The sequence below is a fragment of the Polypterus senegalus genome, chromosome 8 (genome assembly GCF_016835505.1).
Source record: "Polypterus senegalus isolate Bchr_013 chromosome 8, ASM1683550v1, whole genome shotgun sequence".
Classification (NCBI taxonomy): domain Eukaryota; kingdom Metazoa; phylum Chordata; class Cladistia; order Polypteriformes; family Polypteridae; genus Polypterus; species Polypterus senegalus.
In genome coordinates this window covers 164,097,104-164,119,798 of record NC_053161.1, presented here as the reverse complement: position 1 = coordinate 164,119,798, position 22,695 = coordinate 164,097,104, and the positions used below count along the sequence as shown (strand labels likewise).

At 39.5% G+C, this 22,695-nt stretch overlaps 1 protein-coding gene across 1 annotated transcript in view; it reads right to left on the bottom strand.

Moving 5' to 3' along the window:
• Positions 1 to 8,673: 8,673 nt before the first annotated feature.
• The window catches only part of LOC120534674 (zinc finger protein 665-like), a 53,731-nt gene continuing 39,709 nt past the window's right edge, over positions 8,674 to 22,695 (bottom strand). Inside the window, exon 5 of the mRNA XM_039762265.1 lies at positions 8,674 to 14,143. Coding sequence (XP_039618199.1) covers positions 13,383 to 14,143 — 761 coding nt within the window. The 3' untranslated portion in view covers positions 8,674 to 13,382. The remainder of the gene's footprint in view (positions 14,144 to 22,695) is intronic.

Sequence of the window (22,695 nt, the reverse complement as noted above, 5' to 3'; positions counted from 1 at the left end):
AAAAGAGGAAGGCCTAAGAGAAGGTTTATGGATGTGGTGAGAGAGGACATGCAGGGACTGGGTGTAACAGAACAAGACACAGAGGACTGGAAGATATGGAAGAAGATGATCCGCTGTCGCGACCCCTAACGTGAGCAGCCAGAATAATAATAATAAGAAGACCTTATTTAAAAGAGATAAAGAATTGTAAGGTCATAAATGGGGAAAGTGTGACAGTGCAGCATCAAGTGGTGGTGATGGGCTTGGAGATCACTGTCAGCAGGAGAATCAAACTAGAGCAGGCAACATCAAAGATAAAGTGGTGGAGAGTTAAAACAGGAAGGGCTTAAGAAAAGATTTAGGGAGAATATTTAAAATGAAGTGGAGTCATTTGAGAGTGTGGAGGAATGGTGGGAGAAGAATAGCAAAGTTGTATTGAGAGTAGCTGTTAGGTAAGACAACAGCAAGGAAAATAGCTGGGGACAAAGATATGTGGTTGCAGTGGAACATAGAAGTGTAGGATGCAATAAAGGCCAAGAAAGAGGCAAAGAAGACATGATACCAAATCAGTTGGGGGTTCGGGGTGGGTGTGGAAGGAAGACAAAGAAATGTATAGGCAGACAAACAAGGGGTTAAAGAGGGCAGTGGAAAGAGCCCAGGCACAGGCTTTGAAGAAAATGTGTGAAAAACTTGAGATGAAAGAGGAAGACAGAATGATGTTTAGAAAAAAATCAGGCTGGGAAGGACTTTAGTCAGATAAAACAGATGAAAGGTGAGCAACACATCGGTCTCGAGTAAGCATGACAGGATCAAAAATAGATTCAAAGGGTACTTTGAAATGCTGCTGAATGAAGAAAATACAAGGGGTAGTATTTAGGAAAGGAGTCACAAAAGATAGTCTAAGTATCAAGAATAGAGAGGGAGAAGTTAAAAGAATCACTGAAATGAACAAGGAAGAGAAAGGCAACAGGACAAGATGAAATACCAGTGGAAGTGAACAAGAGTTTAGGGAAAGAATAAGATGTGTTGTGTGATCTAACGAACAGTAGAGAGTACCAGAGAAGTGGAGGAACAGTGTGATTTCACCCATTTATAAGGGAATGGTAAATATTCGTGAAACTATAAAGGGATAATCCTGATGTCACTCTGAATGAAAATCTGAGGCAGGAGGCTTAGGGAAGAGACCACTATAGAGTAGGAGCAGTTTGTTTTCATGCCAGAGAAATGAATATTTGATGCAGTCTTTTCATTGGGAATGTTCATAGAGAAGTATCAAGTAAAACAGAAAGGTTTGCATATGGTGTTTATTGATTTGAAGAAAGCTTATGATAGAGTGCCACATCAAGAGGTCTGAAGGTGCATGAGAAAGAAGAACCAGAGAAGTATGCAAAGATTGCCCAGGATATGCATGAGGGAGTGAGGACTTAGGTTAAACGCCGTGTTAGGGTAATGGACAAGACCACAGTTAGAGGCGGTCTGCACCAAGGATCTTCTTTAAGTCTTTACCTCTTTCATCTGGGTGTGGAGGTGCTGACTAATGGAATAAAATACCAGTCCCCCTGGTACATTCTTTTTGTTGATGATATTGTTTTGGAAGAAGGAGGAAGTGCAGAGGAAGTTGGAAGAATGGATAAGGGCTTTGGGATATAGAGGACTGAAGATAAATAGGAAGGAGACAGAATATTTGAGGTTTAATGATGATCAGGCTACAGAAGTTAGAGCTACTGAAAAGAGTGGATACATTTAAATATTGAGGACGAGTGGTGGCCCAAAATGGAGAATTAGATGCAGAGATAACCTATAGCAAGCAGTGTGATGAAGCATTGTATGATTGAAAAATTAAGTGTAAGGTTTTTAGAGACAGAGTTTCTAGAGAAGAGAGGAATGAACGCCAGTAGGAACAAGACAGAATACATGTGTGTAAATGAGAGGGAGGTCAGTGGAATGGTGAGGATGCAGGGGGTAGAGTTTAAATACTTGGGATCAACAGTACACATTAATGGGGATTGTGGAAGAGAGGTGAAAAAGAGAGTGCAGGCAAGGTGGAACGGATGGAGAAGAGAGTCAGGAGTGATTTGTGACAGACAAGTATCTACAAGAATGAAAGGGAAGGTCTACAAGATGGTAGTGAGACCAGCTATGTTATATGGGTTGGAGACAGTGGCATTGACCAAAAAGCAGAAGAAAGAGTTAAAGATGCTTAGATTTGCACTGGGTGCGACAAGGATGGATAGGATTAGAAATGAGGACATTAGAGGGTCAGCTCAAGTTGGACGGTTGGGAGACAAAATCAGAGAGAAGAGATTGCATTGGTTTGGACATGTGCAGAGGAGAGATGCTGAGTATATTGGGAGAAGGATGCTAAGGATTGAGCTGCCAGGTAAGAGGAAAAGAGAAAGGCCTAAGAGAAGGTTTATGGATGTGGTGAGAGAGGACATGCAGGTGATGGGCGTGACACAGCAAGATGACGAGGACAGAAAGATATGGCACAAGATGATCTGCTGTGGCAACCCCTAACGGGAGCAGCCGAAAGAAGAAGTGTAAGGTTTTTAAGCCAGCGGTAAGACCAGCAATGACATAGGGAGTGGAGACATGGGTAGTAAAGAGAGCACAGCAGACGAAGTTGGATGAGGCAGAAATAAGAATACAGAGATGGATGGGTGGAGTTACAAAAAAGGTGCAGAATGAGAAATGAGGCAATCAGTGGCACAAGAACCGTGGGCGAGAATCAAAAAAAAAGTACAGAACAGATAATCACCTGAGATGATCAGGTGATATGGACATGTGAGGAGGAGAGATAATGAATATGGTGGCAAAAGACTTAAAAGAGTGATATAAATGGAAGTGCATGGGAAAAGAAAATGGGGAAGGCTGAAGTGGAGGTGGAAGGATAAAGTAACAGAAGATTTGAAGGAAAAGGGTCTAACTGGAGAAGAGGTGCAGAGTAGAACCGCATGGGGAAGGATTATCAAGCATATCGACTTCACATAGAAGTGGTGATACTTCTTCACATACAGTGCATCTGGAAAGTATTCACACTTTTTCCACATTTTGTTATGTTACAGCCTTATTCCAAAATGGATTAAATTCATTTTTTTCCTCAGACTTCTACACACAACACCCCATAATGACAATGTGAAAAAAGCTTACTTGAGATTTTTGCAAATTAATTAAAAATAAATAAACTGAGAAATCACATGTACATAAGTATTCACAGCCTTTGCCATGAAGCTCCAAATTGAGCTCAGGTGCATCCTGTTTCCCCTGATCATCCTTGAGATGTTTCTGCAGCTTAATTGGAGTCCACCTGTGGTAAATTCAGTTGACTGGACCTGATTTGGAAAGGCACACACCTGTCTATATAAGGTCCCACACTTGACAGTTCATGTCAGAGCACAAACCAGGCATGAAGTCAAAGGAATTGTCTGTAGACCTCCGAGACAGGATTGTCTCGCGGTACAAATCTGGGGAAGGTTACAGAAATACTTCTGCTGCTTTGAAGGTCCCAATGAGCACAGTGGCCTCCATCATTCGTAAGTGGAAGAAGTTCGAAACTACCAGGACTCTTCCTAGAGCTGGCCGGCCATCTAAATTGAGTGATCGGGGGAGAAGGGCCTTAGTCAGGGAGGTGACCAAGAACCCGATGGTCACTCTGTCAGAGCTCCAGAGGTCCTCTGTGGAGAGAGGAGAACCTTCCAGAAGGACAACCATCTCTGTAGCAATCCACCAATCAGGCCTGTATGGTAGAGTGGCCAGGCTGAAGCCACTCCTTTGTAAAAGGCACATGACAGCCCGCCTGGAGTTTACCAAAAGGCACCTGAAGGACGCTCAGACCATGAGAACCAAAATTCTCTGGTCCAATTAGACAAAGATTGAACTCTTCGGTGTGAATGCCAGGCATCACATTTGGAGGAAACCAGGCACCGCTCATCACCAGGCCAATACCATCCCTACAGTGAAGCATGGTGGTGGCAGCATCATGCTGTGGGGATGTTTTTCAATGGCAGGAAATGGGAGACTAGTTAAGATAAAGGGAAAGATGACTGCAGCAATGTACAGAGACATCCTGGATGAAAACCTGTTTCAGAGCGCTCTTGACCTCAGACTGGGGCGACGGTTCATCTTTCAGCAGGACAACGACCCTAAGCACACAGCCAAGATATCAAAGGAGTGGCTTCAGGACAACTCTGTGAATGTCCTTGAGTGGCCCAGCCAGAGCCCAGACTTGAACCCAATTGAGCATCTCTGGAGAGATCTTAAAATGGCTGTGCACCGACACTTCCCATCCAACCTGATGGAGCTTGAGAGGTGCTGCAAAGAGGAATGGGCGAAACTGGCCAAGGATACAGCAGGTGTGCCAAGCTTGTGGCATCATATTCAAAAAGACTTGAGGCTGGAATTGCTGTCAAGAGTGCATCGACAAAGTATTGAGCAAAGGCTGTGAATACTTATGTACATGGGATTTCTCAGTTTTTTTATTTTTAATAAATTTGCAAAAACCTCAAGTAAACTTTTTTCACGTTGTCATTATGGGGTGTTGTGTGTAGAATTCTGAGGAAAAAAATTAATTTAATCCATTTTGGAATAAGGCTGTAACATAACAAAATGTGGAAAAAGTGATGCACTGTATCAGTGTCCAGTGGTTCAAATCCCACTTCTAATTGTGGGCCATGCAGAGTCTTCATAGATGTCACTCCAGGTGATCCACTCTTCCTCTCACATTCTCATAGCCAGGCAGGTTAGTCTGAATAAAGATTTCCAATTTAACATTAGGGTTGATGTGAGTGTAAGTGTACTGTGAGTGGACCTGCAATTTACATTTAATTTATTTTAATGAAGTGAAGTTACTCTAAACTAGATTTATGATTACACTTGTTTTCAAAAGGTAATCTTTTCATTTTTCAGCAATTGATTAACATAATTGTATGTATTCTGCTACAATTGGTTATATTTATTCATGAATAAGATTTTTCTCTGGTATTTTAGTACAAAAACCACAATTTTTTTGAAACCTACATTTTCATTATTATTATTTTTTACAAATCAGTTTTTTTTTTAATTCTTCAAACTGTTAAAAGTTAAAGTCGCCTGTTCAAACTTTAACAACTAATTCTTTCTGATAAATCCACTGGTTTACACATATTCAGTAGATCAAAAATTTCAGCAAATCTCTGAAACACTCTGCTTTCTCCATTTCAATGTGCCATGGAAGGACTGGGAATATTGAGGCTTGTGTAACATGTAAGGAAATGGAGTCTCCTACTATCAAAAAGAGGAAAATGAAGAAAAAGAAACAGCATCTTAAAGAAGGTGAAGCCCATGTGCTGATGAGGTTCAAGTTAAAGTGCAGGCCACACTCCCATGTTGCAAAACAGTTTTCTAAAGAATATTACAATTTTTTGAAATACACATGATTAGTAACTGCTACTAGCTGATTTAAATGTTCAATCAGAACATTTAATATAAAAACATCACCTATTAGATACTTACAGAATTCAGATTTTTGTCTAGCAACACTAATACGAATACCACTGTAGGTCTTGTTCCCTTAAATTTGCAGTGAGGGCTTGGCATGGCACCTGCATTGTTCTCAACAGTTCCTCATGGAGCACACAGGAGTCCTGTTAATCTGTTGGACGTCAACAAGGCCTCAGTCGTTTCTTTTTATTAGCCTGGTGGATCCCAGCACCACCAGCTCCAGTTATGCTTTTATTTTCTGGGGTTGGGTTGTTTTTTGTGTGTATTCCATGTAGCATACCTTAAATTGCATTTTCTACTACTTTCTTTTACTGTTTACTTTTGATATTCCATTCTTAGAACTCATTTGGGAAAGCCATGTCTAATATCCATGCTTTCTTACACAGTTTTTCTTTCATAACTATGCCCAATTTTCTGTTTTTCTATAAGTTGGTGTTGGTGTGTTCCAAGTGGCTAACACCAACTTGTTCGCTGTCTGTTATACAATCTGAATTGTGGTTTCAGTGTATGTCTGTGTGAATTTTGGAGTTTGTATGTGCAGTCCAATTATTGCTGATCTATACGAGGTGTGGCAGAAAAGTAATGAGACTGATTTTTTATTTACCAAAGTTTTTATTTTTTTCAAACATCAATGTTATCTCCTTCAAAGTAGTTCCCTTGGGCAGCTACACACCGATGGAGACGTTGTTCCCACTGTTGGTAGCAGCGCTGGAAGTCTTCAGCCGGTACGGTATGATTGCATATCCGTTACAATCTATTGGATGTTTTCTAAAGTCCCAAAATGACATCCTTTGAGGACATTTTTCAGTTTAGGAAAAAGGAAAAAGTCACACGGACTGAGGTCAGGTGAATAAGGGGGCTGGGGAACCACAGGAATGCCTTTTGAGGTCAAAAAGTCTGTTATGGAGAGGGCAGTTTTTCAGCACCATTTTGGCACAGACCTTTCGCATGTGCAAATGTTCAGTCAAAATTTGATGAACGGTAAATCTGTTCAAATTTAATTGTTCACTCAACATTCTTAATGTTAAACGACGGTCTGATCTCACAAGAGTGTTCACACGTTCGATGTTTTCATTGGTTTTCGAAGTTGAAGTCCCCCCTGAACGGTGTTCATCTTCAACGTGTATTCTGCCTTCCAAAAATTATTTATGCCAGCGATAAACTTGAGCTCAGGATAAAGAATGTTCCCCATAGGCCTGTTTTAACTTTTCAAACGTCACACTTGCCGTTTAATGGCACAACGTTGCTCCAAATTCCGCTGTTCCATTTTGCGTGACGCACAACCAAAAACACAACTTCGCTAATAGCAGTCACAAAAATCACGTAGTTAACGGAAGGAGTTGAAACTCGCACTGAGCTATGGGAGGGTACTGATACACATGCTCTATCAAGGACAACAGCGCAGCGGTGCCACATCGCTTGCAGTGTTGCCAGTCTCATTACTTTTCTGCCACACCTCGTATGTATAGTCAACTTCAATAATGCCCATACCGACTTCTAAACTAGGTATAAAAATTCTTAGAATGCACAAATTCTTGTAAATTAATGGTATGGTATGTAGGCAATAGTTTTCTTGTTTTGGTTTTCAGTTCTTGAAGATCATTTTGTAACCAATTCATTATTCTAAAACTGTAACATGGGACAGGGATTACTAATTGGTTTACGGATGTATTTTCCTGACTACTAGTCACCCTCAAAATACTCTCCTCCATTTTTAATGCTATTTCCCCAACACTCCTGCCACTTTGCGAAGCAGTTCTGGAAGTTTTCTTTCGAGTGTCTTTATTTGGGCTGTCATGGCTGCTTGGATGACCTCAATGGATTGAAATCATTTGCCTTCCATAGTTATTTTCAATTTAGGGAACAGCCGTAAGTCGCATGGTGCCAGATCCGGTGAATAAGGTGGATGCAGACACAGCATAATGTTTTTATTCGACAGAAATTGTCATACTAGAAGGGATGTGTGATAAAGAGCATTGTCGTCATGAAGAATGAAACGGTTTCAACATTTTCCTCAGTTATTGATGTTGAAGGATGTCTTCCTATTTTCTCATCTTCAACCGAGTCAGATCCATTATGAAATTGATCAAACCACTTGTAAACAGTCTTAATTGTTGGTGCAGTGTCACCATAAAACTGATTTGAACATCGGATGAGTTTCCCGAGCGTCTTGCAATTTGAAACAAAATTTCATGTTAATGTATTGTTCAATTTCCATTATTAACGACAAAATTGAGAAACACACTTGAACTCAACAGTGGCTCACAAACGACCGATAATATCAAACAATTTGAAACTTGTCACAAACTAGGCTCTAGGATGGACCTGTCAGAACCGGCATTGAATCGTTTTGCATTGCTCTTGGATGGTGTTCTGCATCAACATTCACCATACTTTTTGATCACACCTCGTAAATAAGTTTCTTCTGGGTTCAAATTTCAGATGACACTCTCCTAATCAAGGTCAAAATTATGAAATAATTTTAAATTTCCCAATGATGAAGGTTGTTTTATCAAGCATGAATGCCATTCTAATGTAGTTTTCCAAATTCTTTTACAAGTGTAGCTACTGGAGCAGTACAGCGTCATGTCATCCATAGCAGGTGATTGCAAGAACTGATGTTAAAGAACGGAGTTACTGTGAATCTTGATCAAGGATCAATGCCCTTCATTATTAGTTTTTGTGCTCTTAGCTATGAAAAGTCTAGGCCTGAAACAACTGTAAAAGGACACTATTTATTTTGTTAGAGAAGCCTCTTGCCTGCCTGTCCTTCTTACGTGCTTTGTTTTGAGCTGCTGCGAGTCGAGCTGCGAGACTTTGTTTTGAGAAATGAAGGTGTGGAGCTTCTTACTGACAGAAGATGAAACAAACTACATGTAAGGCCTTTGCCTGTGTGAGTAAAGAGCGAGCTCATAAGATAGCACATTAAACATATAAGCCATTAAAATGGCATCTAGAAGCATTAGGGCTCATCAATACCTTAGGCAATAAAATTAAAATGCAATGTATTAGGAATAAGATACGGTAGCACTTATTAGTTAGCTTAAAGAATCAATTGTTAAAGGCTTGTTTCTCTCAAGCATGAAGCGCCGTGTCACGATTGTTCGCAGCTTTGCCCTTATCAGTGAAGCTGTGCACTGCTATTCACTGGCACAGTTTCCTATTATGTGAGCCTTAGCCTTACATTACGCTAATGCAACAAATGATCATTTATTGAATTATAATTAGGCAGTCCAGTTTTCATATATGGATCCTTCTGATTTCAACTTAATTGTTAAGAATTGATTAACAACTGACAGGACATCGATGTTAACAGCTCAGGATTAGGCCGTAAGAATGAAGGGAGGGGTAATCGGATGATGCTTATCGCCAGATGGCAAATATGTCCTGTCAGCTAAAATATTGTTATGAGAAGGTCTGGAACACCAGGTGATTGTTATGGGTAAAGGTGCTGAGTGCAGACAACATCATGGGAAACTCCATACAGTAGATGTTGGGAAATGAGTCTGGAAGAGGGGCATTTTGTGATAAGAATTGTCATATATTTGGGGCTCACTTCATGAACTGAGACAGGCTTTATGTGCTCTGCAATTGTTTTCTATGCTGTGCAGTAAAGTCTTAAATTCTGACTGCCTTTCTGAAGACCCTTCTTTTTTTTCTCCACAACATTATTCAGAAGGGTTCTTAACAGATTTATTACTTGACAGAAGTAGGTGGGTGAAAATGAGCCGCTTCAAACTATTCTTTTTATGTTTGGGATTGTGATCGGTCCTTTATCATGTTGAAGCTGCAAGGTTGTTTGCCAGTGGTGCCAGGTGATTTAAATGAAACTCATCAGGACAGGGTGGAGTCTGTACTGTGGAAGAAATTTTTTTAACAGATGACCACCCCCTGCATCACTGGAGTGCCCCAATTTGAGCAATAAAACACAGGCAGGAGAAAGCGTCAATCATTATTCTTTATCTAAATCTTGCAAGAGGCAAACGGCATATTAGTTAAATGTTGCAAAGAAAAAAAATAAGTGTCCTCTGCACTATATTTATACAATTCATTGATTAGGTCACTACTCAAAAAAAGGAATTCATTACATAATCAGAACACTTTTAACATGACTGGTTACACCCAGTTGGTAATGGGACATGACAAACGTAGATACTTTAAATGACCACAATGTAACCCCGTCCACTAGGTTGATTGATAGTCCTGTTAGCTTAGGGGTGGTGTATGTGACTTTTTAAACTTACTTTTATTATTCTTATTTTAAGAGACGTGTGAGATTTTGCATGTTCATCCCGTAATTCTCATGGTTTGTCAAACAATGGTCTAATTTATAATCCAGCTGTTGTACATCAACAGGAAACTTAGTACTTAAGCATCACAATAGAACAATGATTATACCTTAAAACATAACATTTTCTCTTAAGAGTTATATAAAAATAACAAAAATGCATTCATCATAGTAAATAAAAAAAAAACAGCATCAGCCTTTAAGCATAAGCTCAGAAGGATATGAGACTCAGACACATGCTAGGTGCACACTGGACCAGGATTCAAATTCTACTCTTACAGTACAGTGTTGAAGGCTTTGTTGAAATTAACCCATGCCATTTTATAAGCATAAGAACTTTTAATTTGTACAACTCAACTCAACTTGTCCAACTACTCAAACACTGAAGGCAAGAAGCTGAAACAGTGATAGACCCAGATTTTTGGTCACATTTTGTTACTGGCTTTCTTGAAGCATTCCATCACAACATTATTTCACAGAAATTGTCCTTTAGTACCATATGACTTTCTTTTATTTCCTTTCTGTGGCGATTAAGTTGTTTTGATCCAGATATTTGTTAATTATATCTATCTGTGTCCGCTGCTGTGAGAAACTTGCATATGGTGGAGAGGCAGGTATCGGACAGAAAGAAAATTGGATTGTTCTGATTTTGGAAGCAGGATCATTTTCACCATAGTGAATAAATGTATTGTCATCTGTGGTTACTGTATTACCACATTTTTATAATCACCCAGCATTTTAAAGCTGAAGTCAGAAGTTTACATATGCTTAGGGCGAATTATGTAAAACTCACTTTATAACCCCTACACAGATTTTAAACTAAAAAGTATAAATTTGACTTATCATTTAAGACATCTACTTTGTGCAGGGCCAAAGTAATTTTTTCCAACAATGTTCACAGTCCTCAGAGTATTTCACTTTTATTGAATATATCATAGTGGGTCACAAGTTTACATAAACTTTGCTAAATGAGCCTTTAAACAGTTTGGAAGATTCCAGAAAATGATGTCAAGTCTTTAGGCAATTAGCTTCTGATAGCCAAATAGCCTAATTGGAATCAACACATGGATGTATATGTTAAGGCCTGCCATCAAACTTAATGCCTCTTTGCTTGACATAATGGGAAAATCAAAAGAAATCAGCCAACTAATTTAGGACCTCCACAAATCTGGTTCATCCTTGGGAACAAGTTCCAAATGCCTGAAGGTTCCACATTCATCTCTACAAAAAATAATACATACAGTAAGTATGGAACAGTGGTATACAGTGGTATGGAACCACACAGCTGCCATACCACTCAGGAAAGAGACACATTCTGTGTCCTGAAGAACAACATACTTTGGCACTGAAAAATGCAAATCAATCCCAGAACAGCAGCAAATGTCCTTGTGAAGATGCTGGAGCAAACAGGTAAAGAAGTATCTATACCCACAGCAAAATGAGTTCTATATTGACATAACCTGAAAGGCTGCTCAGCAAGGAAGACGCCACTGCTCCAAAGCCACCACAAAAAAGACAGACTCCAGTTTGCAGGGACAAAAATCTTACATTCTGGAGAAAAGTCCTCTGGTCTGATGAATCCAAGATTGAACTGTTTGGTCATAATGACCATTGTCATGCCTTGCAAGCCAAAGAATCCCATCCCAACTGTCAAGCATGGGGGGTGTCAAGCATCATGTTGTGGGGGTGTTTTGCTACAGGATGGTCTGGTGCACTTTACAAAATAGATGGCATCATATGATGGAGATATACTGCAGCAACATCTCAAGAGCTCAGCAAGGAAGCTGAAGCTCAGACACAAATGGGCCTTCCAAAAGGAAAAGGACCCTAAGCAAACCTCCAAAGTTGTGGCTAAATGGCTTTAAGGACAGCAATATCAAGGTATTGGGGTGGCCATCACAAAGACCTGACCTCAATCCAACTGAAAATTTGTGGACAGAACTGAAAACGTGTGTGTGAGCAAAGAGGCCCAAGAACCTGTCCCTGTTGCACCAGCTCTGTCTGGAGGAGCAGGACAGTATTCCAGAAACTTATTGTAAGAAGCCTGTGGAAGGCTACCCAAAACGTTTGGCTCAAGTTAAACATTAACAGTTGTTAAATATTAACAAAGTGTATGTCATATTATGAACCAAACTGAATTGTGATATAGTCAATAAAAAGTGTAAAATTCTGAGGTCTGTGAACATTATTGGAAAATATTAATTTTGCCCCGCACAAAGCAGATGTCTGAAACGATATGGAAAAGTTTACATAGCTTGTTTATACTTTGTTAGTATGAAATCTGTGGAGGGTTATGAAGTGAGATTTAAAGAATTCACTTTAAGTGTAGGGAAACATCCGACTTCAACTGTGTTTTACTCTGAAGTTAGGTACAGCGTCTGGATCAAGCGCCTTACAAACAGCAATAATTTAGAATTATTATTATTTTTTCCTTTTCTGCTGTTACCTCAGTCCATTACTCTTGGAAATGGAAATAACCCAAGTGCATCGCAGTTGGTTATCCATGCTGTTTCTTTGTCGTGTTATTGAGAATTGCTCTCATTCCTTCTATGTAGGCCTTCATTAGCTCCGTTTCTTTTGTGGTGGGATCAGCAGCACTACCCATCTGGAGATTTACACAATGGAGGTCTTTTCTTCCCCTCAACATGTTGCACTATTGCTACCACCTTTACCTGCCCTGGTGCAGAAGGGAGGAAAAAGGGGGGCACTTTTCTGTTCTGTGGGATTTGTGTTGTTATTCTTCAAGATTTGCTGTTAGGGCCTGGCGTAGTACTTGCATTATCCCAGCTAAATGGGCCTAGAAATTTATTTCGTTAAAAGGTAATCTCTCTGGGTTACTTTTTCCTGGTGTGCTTAATATCAAAAGTGAACCTCATTCTTTAGTCAGAATAGTCTCGGCATAGCACCAGTATTGATCTTAATAACACCCATTTTTGAAATTCAAATAGAGTTATGGTAACTGTTATGCTCTCAAAATGGGACTAAAAGTTATTAGCCCTGTTGATCTCCACACAGTGTGCACCAGCATTTCCTGGTACTTTATTTCGCTTCCCCATTCTTATTATGGAATAATTACTAGGAATTGATACTTTTGACATCCAGGCTTGTAAATTGATTTATAGCTTGCATTTTGTTATGCAAAGTGAGGGAAGTCCTAAGGATTCTTTTTGCTCTGCCGATGTATTCCTTGACGAGTCTGTTTTAGTATCTTGTGGTTTATGTCTGCTCCTTCCTTAATGCCCAGATTTGTACGCAGCGTCTGGGTTTTCAAGATTTTAATAACACATTCCTGATCGAGGTTGATATTTGCAGAGGAGATTACCTTTCCATTAGTGAAGATTGCTTTGGGACTTTAATCAAATTTCACATGTTGCTGTGGGATTACTTTGTCAACAATGGATTAGTTTGCTTACTTTTCAGAAGAGAAGTGAACTGCACTCGAGTTCTGAAGTGTTGTTGTTTCTCTAGAGTGAATTTTGCACTGCTACTGTTTTTATTCACTTAGATTTGCTGCCAGGGCTCAGCCTAATACTTGCTTTCTTCTCTCTTGTGAGTATTCTAGTGTGGCTCTGAAGATTGCTCCCATCACAAAATTGTTTGCCACATACTGAACAGCAATGACTTTTGTCTCACCAAATTATCTTGTGTGTATTCTAGAGTGTCTCTTAAGACCACTCCTATTACGGAATTGTTTGTCACATTCCTTACAGCAATATGGCTTCTCTCCAGTGTGAACTCTAGTGTGATCCTGAAGACCCCGCTTATCAGAGAATTTTTTACCACATTCAGAACAGCAATATGGCTTCTCTCCAGTGTGAATTCTTTTGTGACGCTCCAGATTGCTCTTGTCATAGAATTGCTGGCCACATTCCAAACAGCAATATGGATATTGTCCTGTGTGAATTCTCGCGTGTTTCTGCAGAGTGCTGCTGTCATAGAATTGTTTACCACATTCGGAACAGGAATATGGCTTCTCTCCAGTGTGAATTCTTTTGTGGCACTGAAAACCACTCCAGTGACAAAATTGTTTTCCACATTCCGCACAGCAATACCGCTTCTCTCCTGTGTGAATTTTTGTGTGTTTCTGCAGGGTGCCCTTGTCAAAGAATTGCTTACCACATTCTGAACAGCAATATGGCTTCTCTCCTGCGTGCATTCTTTTGTGGCCCTGAAAACTGGTCACAAGTGAGAATTTTTTGCCACATTCTGAACAGCAATATGGCTTCTCCCCAGTGTGCGTTCTTTGGTGGTTCTGAAAATGGGAGGCGCGTGAGAACTTTTTACCACATTCGGAACAGCAATGTAGATTTACTCCAGTGTGAATTCTTTTGTGTGTGCGGAGAGAACTCTTGTGAAGAAATTGCTTGCCACATTCAGAGCAACAGTGAGGTCGGTTTCCTGGATGGAGGGGAAAAAAAAACCCACATCCCTATTATTCACATTAAAAAAAAAACAACATTAAATAAATGATAATTGAAATGATGAGCAACCTTTTGTAAGCATAAGCAATTTTAGGTAAATATGCACTTGTAATACAGAAGGCAAAATTAACAAGTTGAACCGCTTTCCCACTAAGTACCACTGGAACCAAGAAGCTGAAACAGTAAACTAAACAGATCATATGTGATAGACACAACTGAGAAGATTGTTGGTCATGTTTTATTAACTACATTAAATATCTGCATCATCATTTTGTCATTATAGTAATAAAATATTTAAAATATGTTTTTCTTCTTTTATTTGATTAATGTTGGTAAAAAGTGATAATCTTTTTTTTTTATTATTAGTTACCACTATACTGAAAAGAGTTTTATTTAATAAACAGAGTGCTTCTGACAAAACACAGATTTTATAACTGGAAACGACTTTAATCCAATCAAGAGAAGTTATACATTCCCTTAATACTTTCTGCACCATCCTGAAGACTCTCTCGAGTTCTCTCGGGGGGCTGTCTCATAGGAACATTGAGGAAACTCTCAGGGGAATCCCTAGGGCACTCTACTCAGGGTCTCTCCCGAGGACACTCTCAAAAAATGACTGATAATCCCTAAAAGAACATCTTTCTCTGTAACCAGAGTGCTGGTGAGCTGCTGCTTCTTTGAGGAGCTGAAAGCGAAGATTCAAATTTGTCAAGCCTAGTCTAAAAAGTCAATGAGATGCAGTTATTACTTCAAGAAGGAAACTGAAACATCTAAATTCTTGTGCCAGAAAGAGCGGTGCTATTCCCTGTGAAGTTGCAGAGGGCCTAACTAAGGAAAGCACTGCACACCACAGACAGAGGATCACGCAGTGAAGAGAAAGAGTGTATTTCTACACATTAAGAATCCCCCCACTTAAACCTGGAACAGCAACAAAGTAATAACATTGGACATCAGCTTTAATGACCCTGTATATAAAAAAAAAAATAACCTCTCTGTGCTACAATAAATTAGACCTCTTACTAGCAAGGAAACAGCCAGCATCTGTGTTATGTTTGCCTTTGTAGTCTGTCTGCGCCCTGTCTTATATGTCAACATATATATGCAGTTATATTTCTATAATCCTTGTGTTCATCAATAAATTGTATTATTCTGTTTCTTAATACGAGTGTGCTCAAGTTTCCTTGATAAATGTCTAAAGGCCGGTAACCTGCCTCCTACAACAAAGAACTGTAAGGTAAATAAAGTAGGAGCCTTGCCAAATTATTTAATCAATTACAAAGGCAAGACCAATGATTGATTGAGTTAAATAGCTCCATTTTTCCCTCATTATGACTGTCTATGGATGGGCAAGTTAAAATTAAATTCCCTTTCCGACATTATTATGGTATCCCTGGGTCAGCAAGCAAAAATCCACTTTCCTACAACCAAATCTACTCTATACTGAAATAAACTCTGGAAATGGATCTATGTGCAGCAAAGTTCCTTTGTCTAAAATTGGGGTGTTTAACATATGGGTCATCAGTGGTAAAACATTAGAACAAACCTGATTCATTGCAGACTGCAATCTTAAATTGTCATGCAAAAACAGGAAAAACAAAAAACTTGAAGGTACCATCTTTAAGTGTGATGACTCCATCTGATCGGTTTACTTTGCAGCTGCATTAAGGTCTGGCTGGGATTGTTGTATCTGAACTAAACTGCAAACAAATAGCTAATAAATGGTTGATGTCATCCAGTGCTTGGCTGGGACGCTGAAAATCAAATTCCACTCTTATCTTCTTCATTGTTCTTTATCACTGTGAGTGACTGTAACATCTATTTTTATTTTCCTACAAGTATGTGTACAAAAATTGTGTTATCTGTTCTTGGCTTGTTCTTTTTTCCTTTTTGTATCTTAATCTAATTGAAAACTAACTTTCAGATATTGATTTAATGTTTGAGATTAGTTTATATTCTGTGTTATAAATATCTATTTTGCTTTTATTTCTACAGTATTACTTTGACTATTTGTGAAGCGCTTTGAGCATTCAAAAGGCAGGATATAAATAACATATTAATATTACTATTTATAACTACCATTACAGTGTCATAAGTAAAGGTTTGACTGTTAACCTGGATATCATCTGTAATAAGTTTGCATGTTCTACACATGTGTGTGTATGTGGACAGAGTGTGTGTAACTTCAGATACGGTGGTACCTTGAGATACGAGTGCCCCAACGTACAAGTTTTTTGAGGTACGAGCCGTCACTAGGTCGATTTTTTGTCTTGAGTTACGAGCCAAAATTCGAAATACGAGCCAAAGAGCTTGTCCCCGCACATTCCGAGGAACTGACGACAGAGGAGTTGACGGAACTACAGACGCAACATACAGAGGTTCTGCAGGAGATCGGTATCACAGAGGAGGTTATCTCTTAAAGTGAGATAAAGGAAGTGTTTGCAATGTGGGAAAAAGTTTTGAACTTTAAAGAAAAAAACACCCTGAAAAAATTACAACTGATCATACAGCGGCGCTATTTAATGACACTTGCCTAACACTTGACTTTACTGAAAAGAAACTGAACGTGCAGCGGCGCTATTTAATGACACTTGCCTAACACTTGACTTTACTGAAAAGAAACTGAACGTGCAGCGGCGCTATTTAATGACACTTGCCTAACTCATTTCAGAAACATTCTAAAGGGGAGGACTAAACAAAGCTCCTTGGACAGGTTTCTATTGAAACACCCTGCGAATGAAAGTGACAAAAGCGTGCCAAAAAAGAAAAAAAAACTAGTGAAGAAGAAAATTAAGTTAAGCAAAAGTGAAGTGAAGTGAAAGAAATAACATTACAATACACTAATCGGCTTTGCCAACATTTGTGTATTTCTTTAGATTCTCTTTTATGTTAGGTTTCATATATATCATGGTTTGGGCTTGTTTTGCTGCATCTGGGCCAGGACGGCTTGCCTTCATTGATGGAACAATGAATTCTGAATTATATCAGAGAATTCTGAAGGAAAATGTCAGGACATCTGTCCATGAACTGAATCTCAAGAGAAGGTGGATCAGGCAGCAAGACAACGACCCTAAGCACACAAGTCGTTCTACTAAAGAATGGTTAAAGAAGAATAAAGTTAATGTTTTGGAATGGCCAAGTCAAAGTCCTGACCTTAATCCAATCGAAATGTTGTGGAAGGACTTGAAGAAAGCAGTTAATGTCAGGAAACCCACCAACATCCCAGAGCTGAAGCTGTTCTGTATGGACGAATGGGCTAAAATTCCTCCAAGCCGGTGTGCAGGAATGATCAAAAGTTACCGGAAATGTTTAGTTACAGTTATTGCTGCAAACGGGGGTCACACAAGATACTGAAAGCAAAGGTTCACATACTTTTGCCACTCATAAATATGTAATATTTGATCATTTTCCATAATAAATAAATGACCAAGTATAATATTTTTGTCTCATTTGTTTAACTGGTTTCTCTTTATCTACTTTTGGGACTTGAGTGAAAATCTGATGATGTTTTAGGTCATATTTATGCAGAAATATAGAAAATTCTAAAGGGTTCACAAACTTTCTATATATACTGCTCAAAAGAATTAAAGGAACACTTTTTAATCAGAGTATAGCATCAAGTCAATGAAACTTATGGGATATTAATCTGGTCAGTTAAGTAGCAGAGGGGGTTGTTAATCAGTTTCAGCTGCTGTGGTGTTAATTGGTGTGGTGTGGTGTAAATTAACAACAGGTGCACTAGAGGGGCAACAATGAGATGACCCCCAAAACAGGAATGGTTTAACAGGTGGAGGCCACTGACATTTTTCCCTCCTCATCTTTTCTGACTGTTTCTTCACTAGTTTTGCATTTGGCTACAGTCAGTGTCACTACTGGTAGCATGAGGCGATACCTGGACCCTACAGAGGTTGCACAGGTAGTCCAACTTCTCCAGGATGGCACATCAATACGTGTCATTGCCAGAAGGTTTGCTGTGTCTCCCTGCACAGTCTCAAGGGCATGGAGGAGATTCTAGGAGACAAGCAGTTACTCTAGGAGAGATGGAGAGGGCCATAGAAGGTCCATAACCCATCAGCAGGACCAGTATCTGCTCCTTTGGGCAAGGAGGAACAGGATGAGCACTGCCAGAGCCCTACAAAATGACCTCCAGCAGGCCACTGGTGTGAATGTTTCTGACCAAACAACAAGAAAGACTTCATGAGGGTGACCCAAGGGCCCCATGTCCTCTAATGGGCCCTGAGCTCACTGCCCAGCAGCATGCAGCTCGATTGGCATTCGCCATAGAATACCAGAATTGGCAGATGCACCACTGGTGCCCTGTGCTTTTTACAGATGAGAGCAGGTTCACCCTGAGCACGTGACAGAAGTGAAAGGGTCTTGAGAAGCCATGGAGAACATTATGCTGCCTGTAACATCATTCAGCATGAGCAGCTTGGTGGTGGGTTAATGATTGTCTGGGGAGGCATATCCATGGAGGGTCACACAGACCACTACAGGCTTGACAAAGGCACCTTGGCTTCCATTAGGTATCAGGATGAAATCCTTGGACCCATTGTCAGACCCTATGCTGGTACAGTGGCTCCTGGTGCACGACAATTCCTGGCCTCATGTGGTGAGAGTATGCAGGCAGTTCCTGGAGGATGAAGGAATTGATACCATTGACTGGCCACCACACTTTCCTGACCTAAATCCAACAGAACACCCATGGGACATTATGTTTTGGTCCATCCAATGCCACCAGGTTGCACCTCAGACTGTCCAGGAGCTCAGTGATGCCCTGGTCCAGATCTGGGAGGAGATCCACCACAACACCATCTGTCATCTCATTAGAAGCATGCACCGATGTTGTCAGGCATGTATACAAGAACACAGGGGCCATACAAAGTGCTGCGTACAATTTTGAGTTGCTGCAATTAAATTTTGGCAAAATGGACTAGCCTGCCACGTAATTTTTCACTCTGATTTTTGGGGCGTCTTTGAATTCAGGGCTCTGTAGGTTGATCATTTTCATTTCCATCAAACGATGTGGCATCCTTTCGTTCCTAACACATTACCCAGTCTATATCAGTATAGATATCCAGGAGGATTTCTTTTTCCCATTGAGATCTGAAGTGTTTTCAAAGTGTTCCTTTAATTTTTTTGAGCAGTTTATCTATCTATCTATATATATATCTATATATATATATATAGATATATATATATATATATATATATATAGAATATCCAGAATATATGTGTATATCTATCTATCTATAGATATAGAGATATATATATATATATATATATATATATAGATAGATAGATAGATAGATAGATAGATAGAGAGAGAGAGAGAGAGAGAGAGAAGAGAGATATATATATCTCTCTCTCTCTATAGATTATATATATATATATATATATATATATATATATATATATATATATATATTATATATATATCTATATCTATAGATAGATAGATAGATATACACAGTATATTCTGGAAAAATGAATTCTATAGGAAGAGTTGCTGCCATTATGGAAAAAGTAAATTGCCAGAATTAACACTATTTCCCATTGAATTACAGCACATATTTTGTGATAGATCTTTCAGAAATGATATATTTAACTTGATGTTATATCTGCTTGAAAAGTGGCAAAAGCAAACAACAAATAAATAAATTCTAGTTTTTAAAGTACTGGGACTAGTACATCATATTGCACTGACATCTATATTTTTGGATCCCATAGCACGGGAAAATAGTGCTGTGGTCAAATTTATATGAGTGAACCTTATGTTGCTTTAAAATATATAGAATGCCTTTGGGATCATCTGTAAAAAGACAGCACTATATTCATGAAATAACTGACATCTCACAAAAATGTAACATGTTACGTTAAGCAGTATAAGATGTTGAAAAATGTAGTTGAAGAAAAAACAGAAATGGTCCACCTGTGGCATCGCTCTTGCACTTTTATTTTTAAGAGTGTAGGGAGGTAAACAGGAGCAGAAAACCCTTTTTTTTTTTATAACAAAAATCAGATAGGTCCAGCTTCTGAATAGAAAAAAAACAAAACAGAAAGCCCCAAAGATAATAAGGCATCTCCTGTAAAAGTTTCATTGTTAACCACATTTCATTTTAAGACTTCCAAAATAGCAACTCATTACCACCAACATCAGTGTACACATTCACTTTATACTGTAGCTGTGGTGCACTGTGCGGTGCTGTATCAGTCACAGTTCATGTGTGTTGGTCTCAGTTATGATTATATTATGAACATGTTTAAATACTGAAGGAAACATCTGAATCCAATACATCTGCATTCCTCATCACAGACCATAATCACTTTTGTGTGCTGCATATGCTTTGGTATTACAATCTGAACAGTATGACACATTACATTAAAAACATTACTGATTATATCTATCTATCTCACGGTCACTATTTGTGAAGAAGTGTTAATCTTCACACGATAAATCACTTTGTTCTGGGTGTTTTCTCCCCCTTGTGGATGCCAAATCAGTTTGAAGAGCCATTCTCCAACTGATAACCCGATATAGCAGCTGCTTTTCACTCAGTCATAAGTAAACTCAGGTATAATGATCTTACATGCACTGTCTGCATACTGACTCTTTAACACTGTGTGTGTGACTAGCTGTACATTCACAAGGAAGTAAAGCGGTACTTAAATAATGAGAAATAAAACTGACTACATATCAGAGGGGTAAATTACTGTCACAAATTAAATATCTGGTCATATTTGCGACCATTTTAGCCACAGTCTCGAGCCCTGCATTACTGACATTAAGTCACAACATTGAATAAATTCTGTTTGAAATTAGAACATATTTTTTTACAGGCATAAGCAAACTTAAAAATACACATAAAGAGGCACTCAACTTGGTAATTTTGCCATCTGTATTACAACTGCTCACCCCAAGACCACAATCACTCTAACTACACAGATCCTGTGTGATGCACTCAATTGTGAAAATTATTGATATTTATATTACAGAACTGACACATTTTTGTGTCATCATAGTCTTACAATATTATATGTTGCTCATATTTATTCATTTAACAGGGACAAATGTTATACTCTCCAGTTATGATTATGCAGAGCATCTAATCTGTAAAAATCCATGCTAAGCAAGTGAAATGCATCTTTAATAATCAGAATGTACCCGGCCATTCACCACAGTTAGGCCTCAGCCACTTGATTCTGAACATTTATCAAAATGGCTTACTAAAAATCACCATAGCAAAACAAAGGAATTAATAAAGTGATATATTAATGTACAGGCCAACAGGCACTACAGTGGCTTGGGAGAAAAAAAGAAATTAGAAAATAAGAAAATACAACTGCACTGATCCTGTATCTCCCCACCTGAACTCCCAAAACATTCTCCAATACAATAAACACATTCTGTAAAGTCTGTCACAGTAGGCTGGGGGGCTGATGCCTCCTCCCGACCACAAGGGGGCGACCGCCCTGGTTTTGTTGGTGGCCTCGGAAGCCCGCCCCTGTAGGGGCCCGTGGCCACCGCCAGGCGGCGTCCCGGTGCCTTAAGAACCCTGGAGCCCAGCACTTCCGCCACACCAGGAAGTGCTGGGGGGAAAGAAGAATGGGGAGACCTGGAGGGCTTCCGGGTGCGCAGCCAGCACTTCCGCCACACTAGGGCATGTCCGTGGAGGAATGCCGGGAAGCAGCTGGAGCCCATCCAGGGTGTGATAAAAGGGGCCGCCTCCCTACATTCGAGAGCGGAAGTTGGATGGAAGAGGACAGAGCTGGAGAGAGGACTGGAGGCGGCCAGAAGAAAGGCATAAGAGACTGTGAAAGGCCCGGACTTTTAGGGGATCGGTGCTGGAGGCACTGGGACGTGCACTAAAGTCTGTAAATATCGTATATGGTGCTCGTGTAAATAAACGTGTGTGTTGGGTGCAAAACGATGTCCGTCTGTCTGTGTCCGGGTCCCGTTCCACAAGTCTAATAAGTAGAAGGTTGAAAACTTTTATCCCAGGCTCCCAGAATTTCTGATATTACTTTTATAAATATAAATGAGCTCTTGCACTGTGCAAAATAAAGACAGATTCCATTATTTAATTCAGTAATTTACATAAAGAAAGATAAAAATATGTACCTCTTGTAACTTAAGTTTAACATGTCACTGTCCTCTGTACAGAAATATTTTATAAATCTACTTTTCTTTCTACTTACATGCACAGTGGACACAGATTTAGCCCACAGGGGCTCATCATTTAGAACTGCTAGGCAAGCATTAGAAGACAAGACAGGGACAACTGCAAAATGGGCAACGTGTACTAATTTTGTGTGTCAAAGTCAGCATGAAACTGTACCCCCTTTTCCTTGTTTGGAATGGCATGATTCACCTAAGTGGGGGCCTGCACAAGAAGAGTATAAAGCCTTGGAACATTAGGTCCGGCACACCTTTGAAGCCGACATGCAGGTGGGAGATACCGTCACCCGATCCTGAAAATCCTTCCAACGCAGCGACAAAAATGGCAGACTGCATACATTGGGCCCCCACTA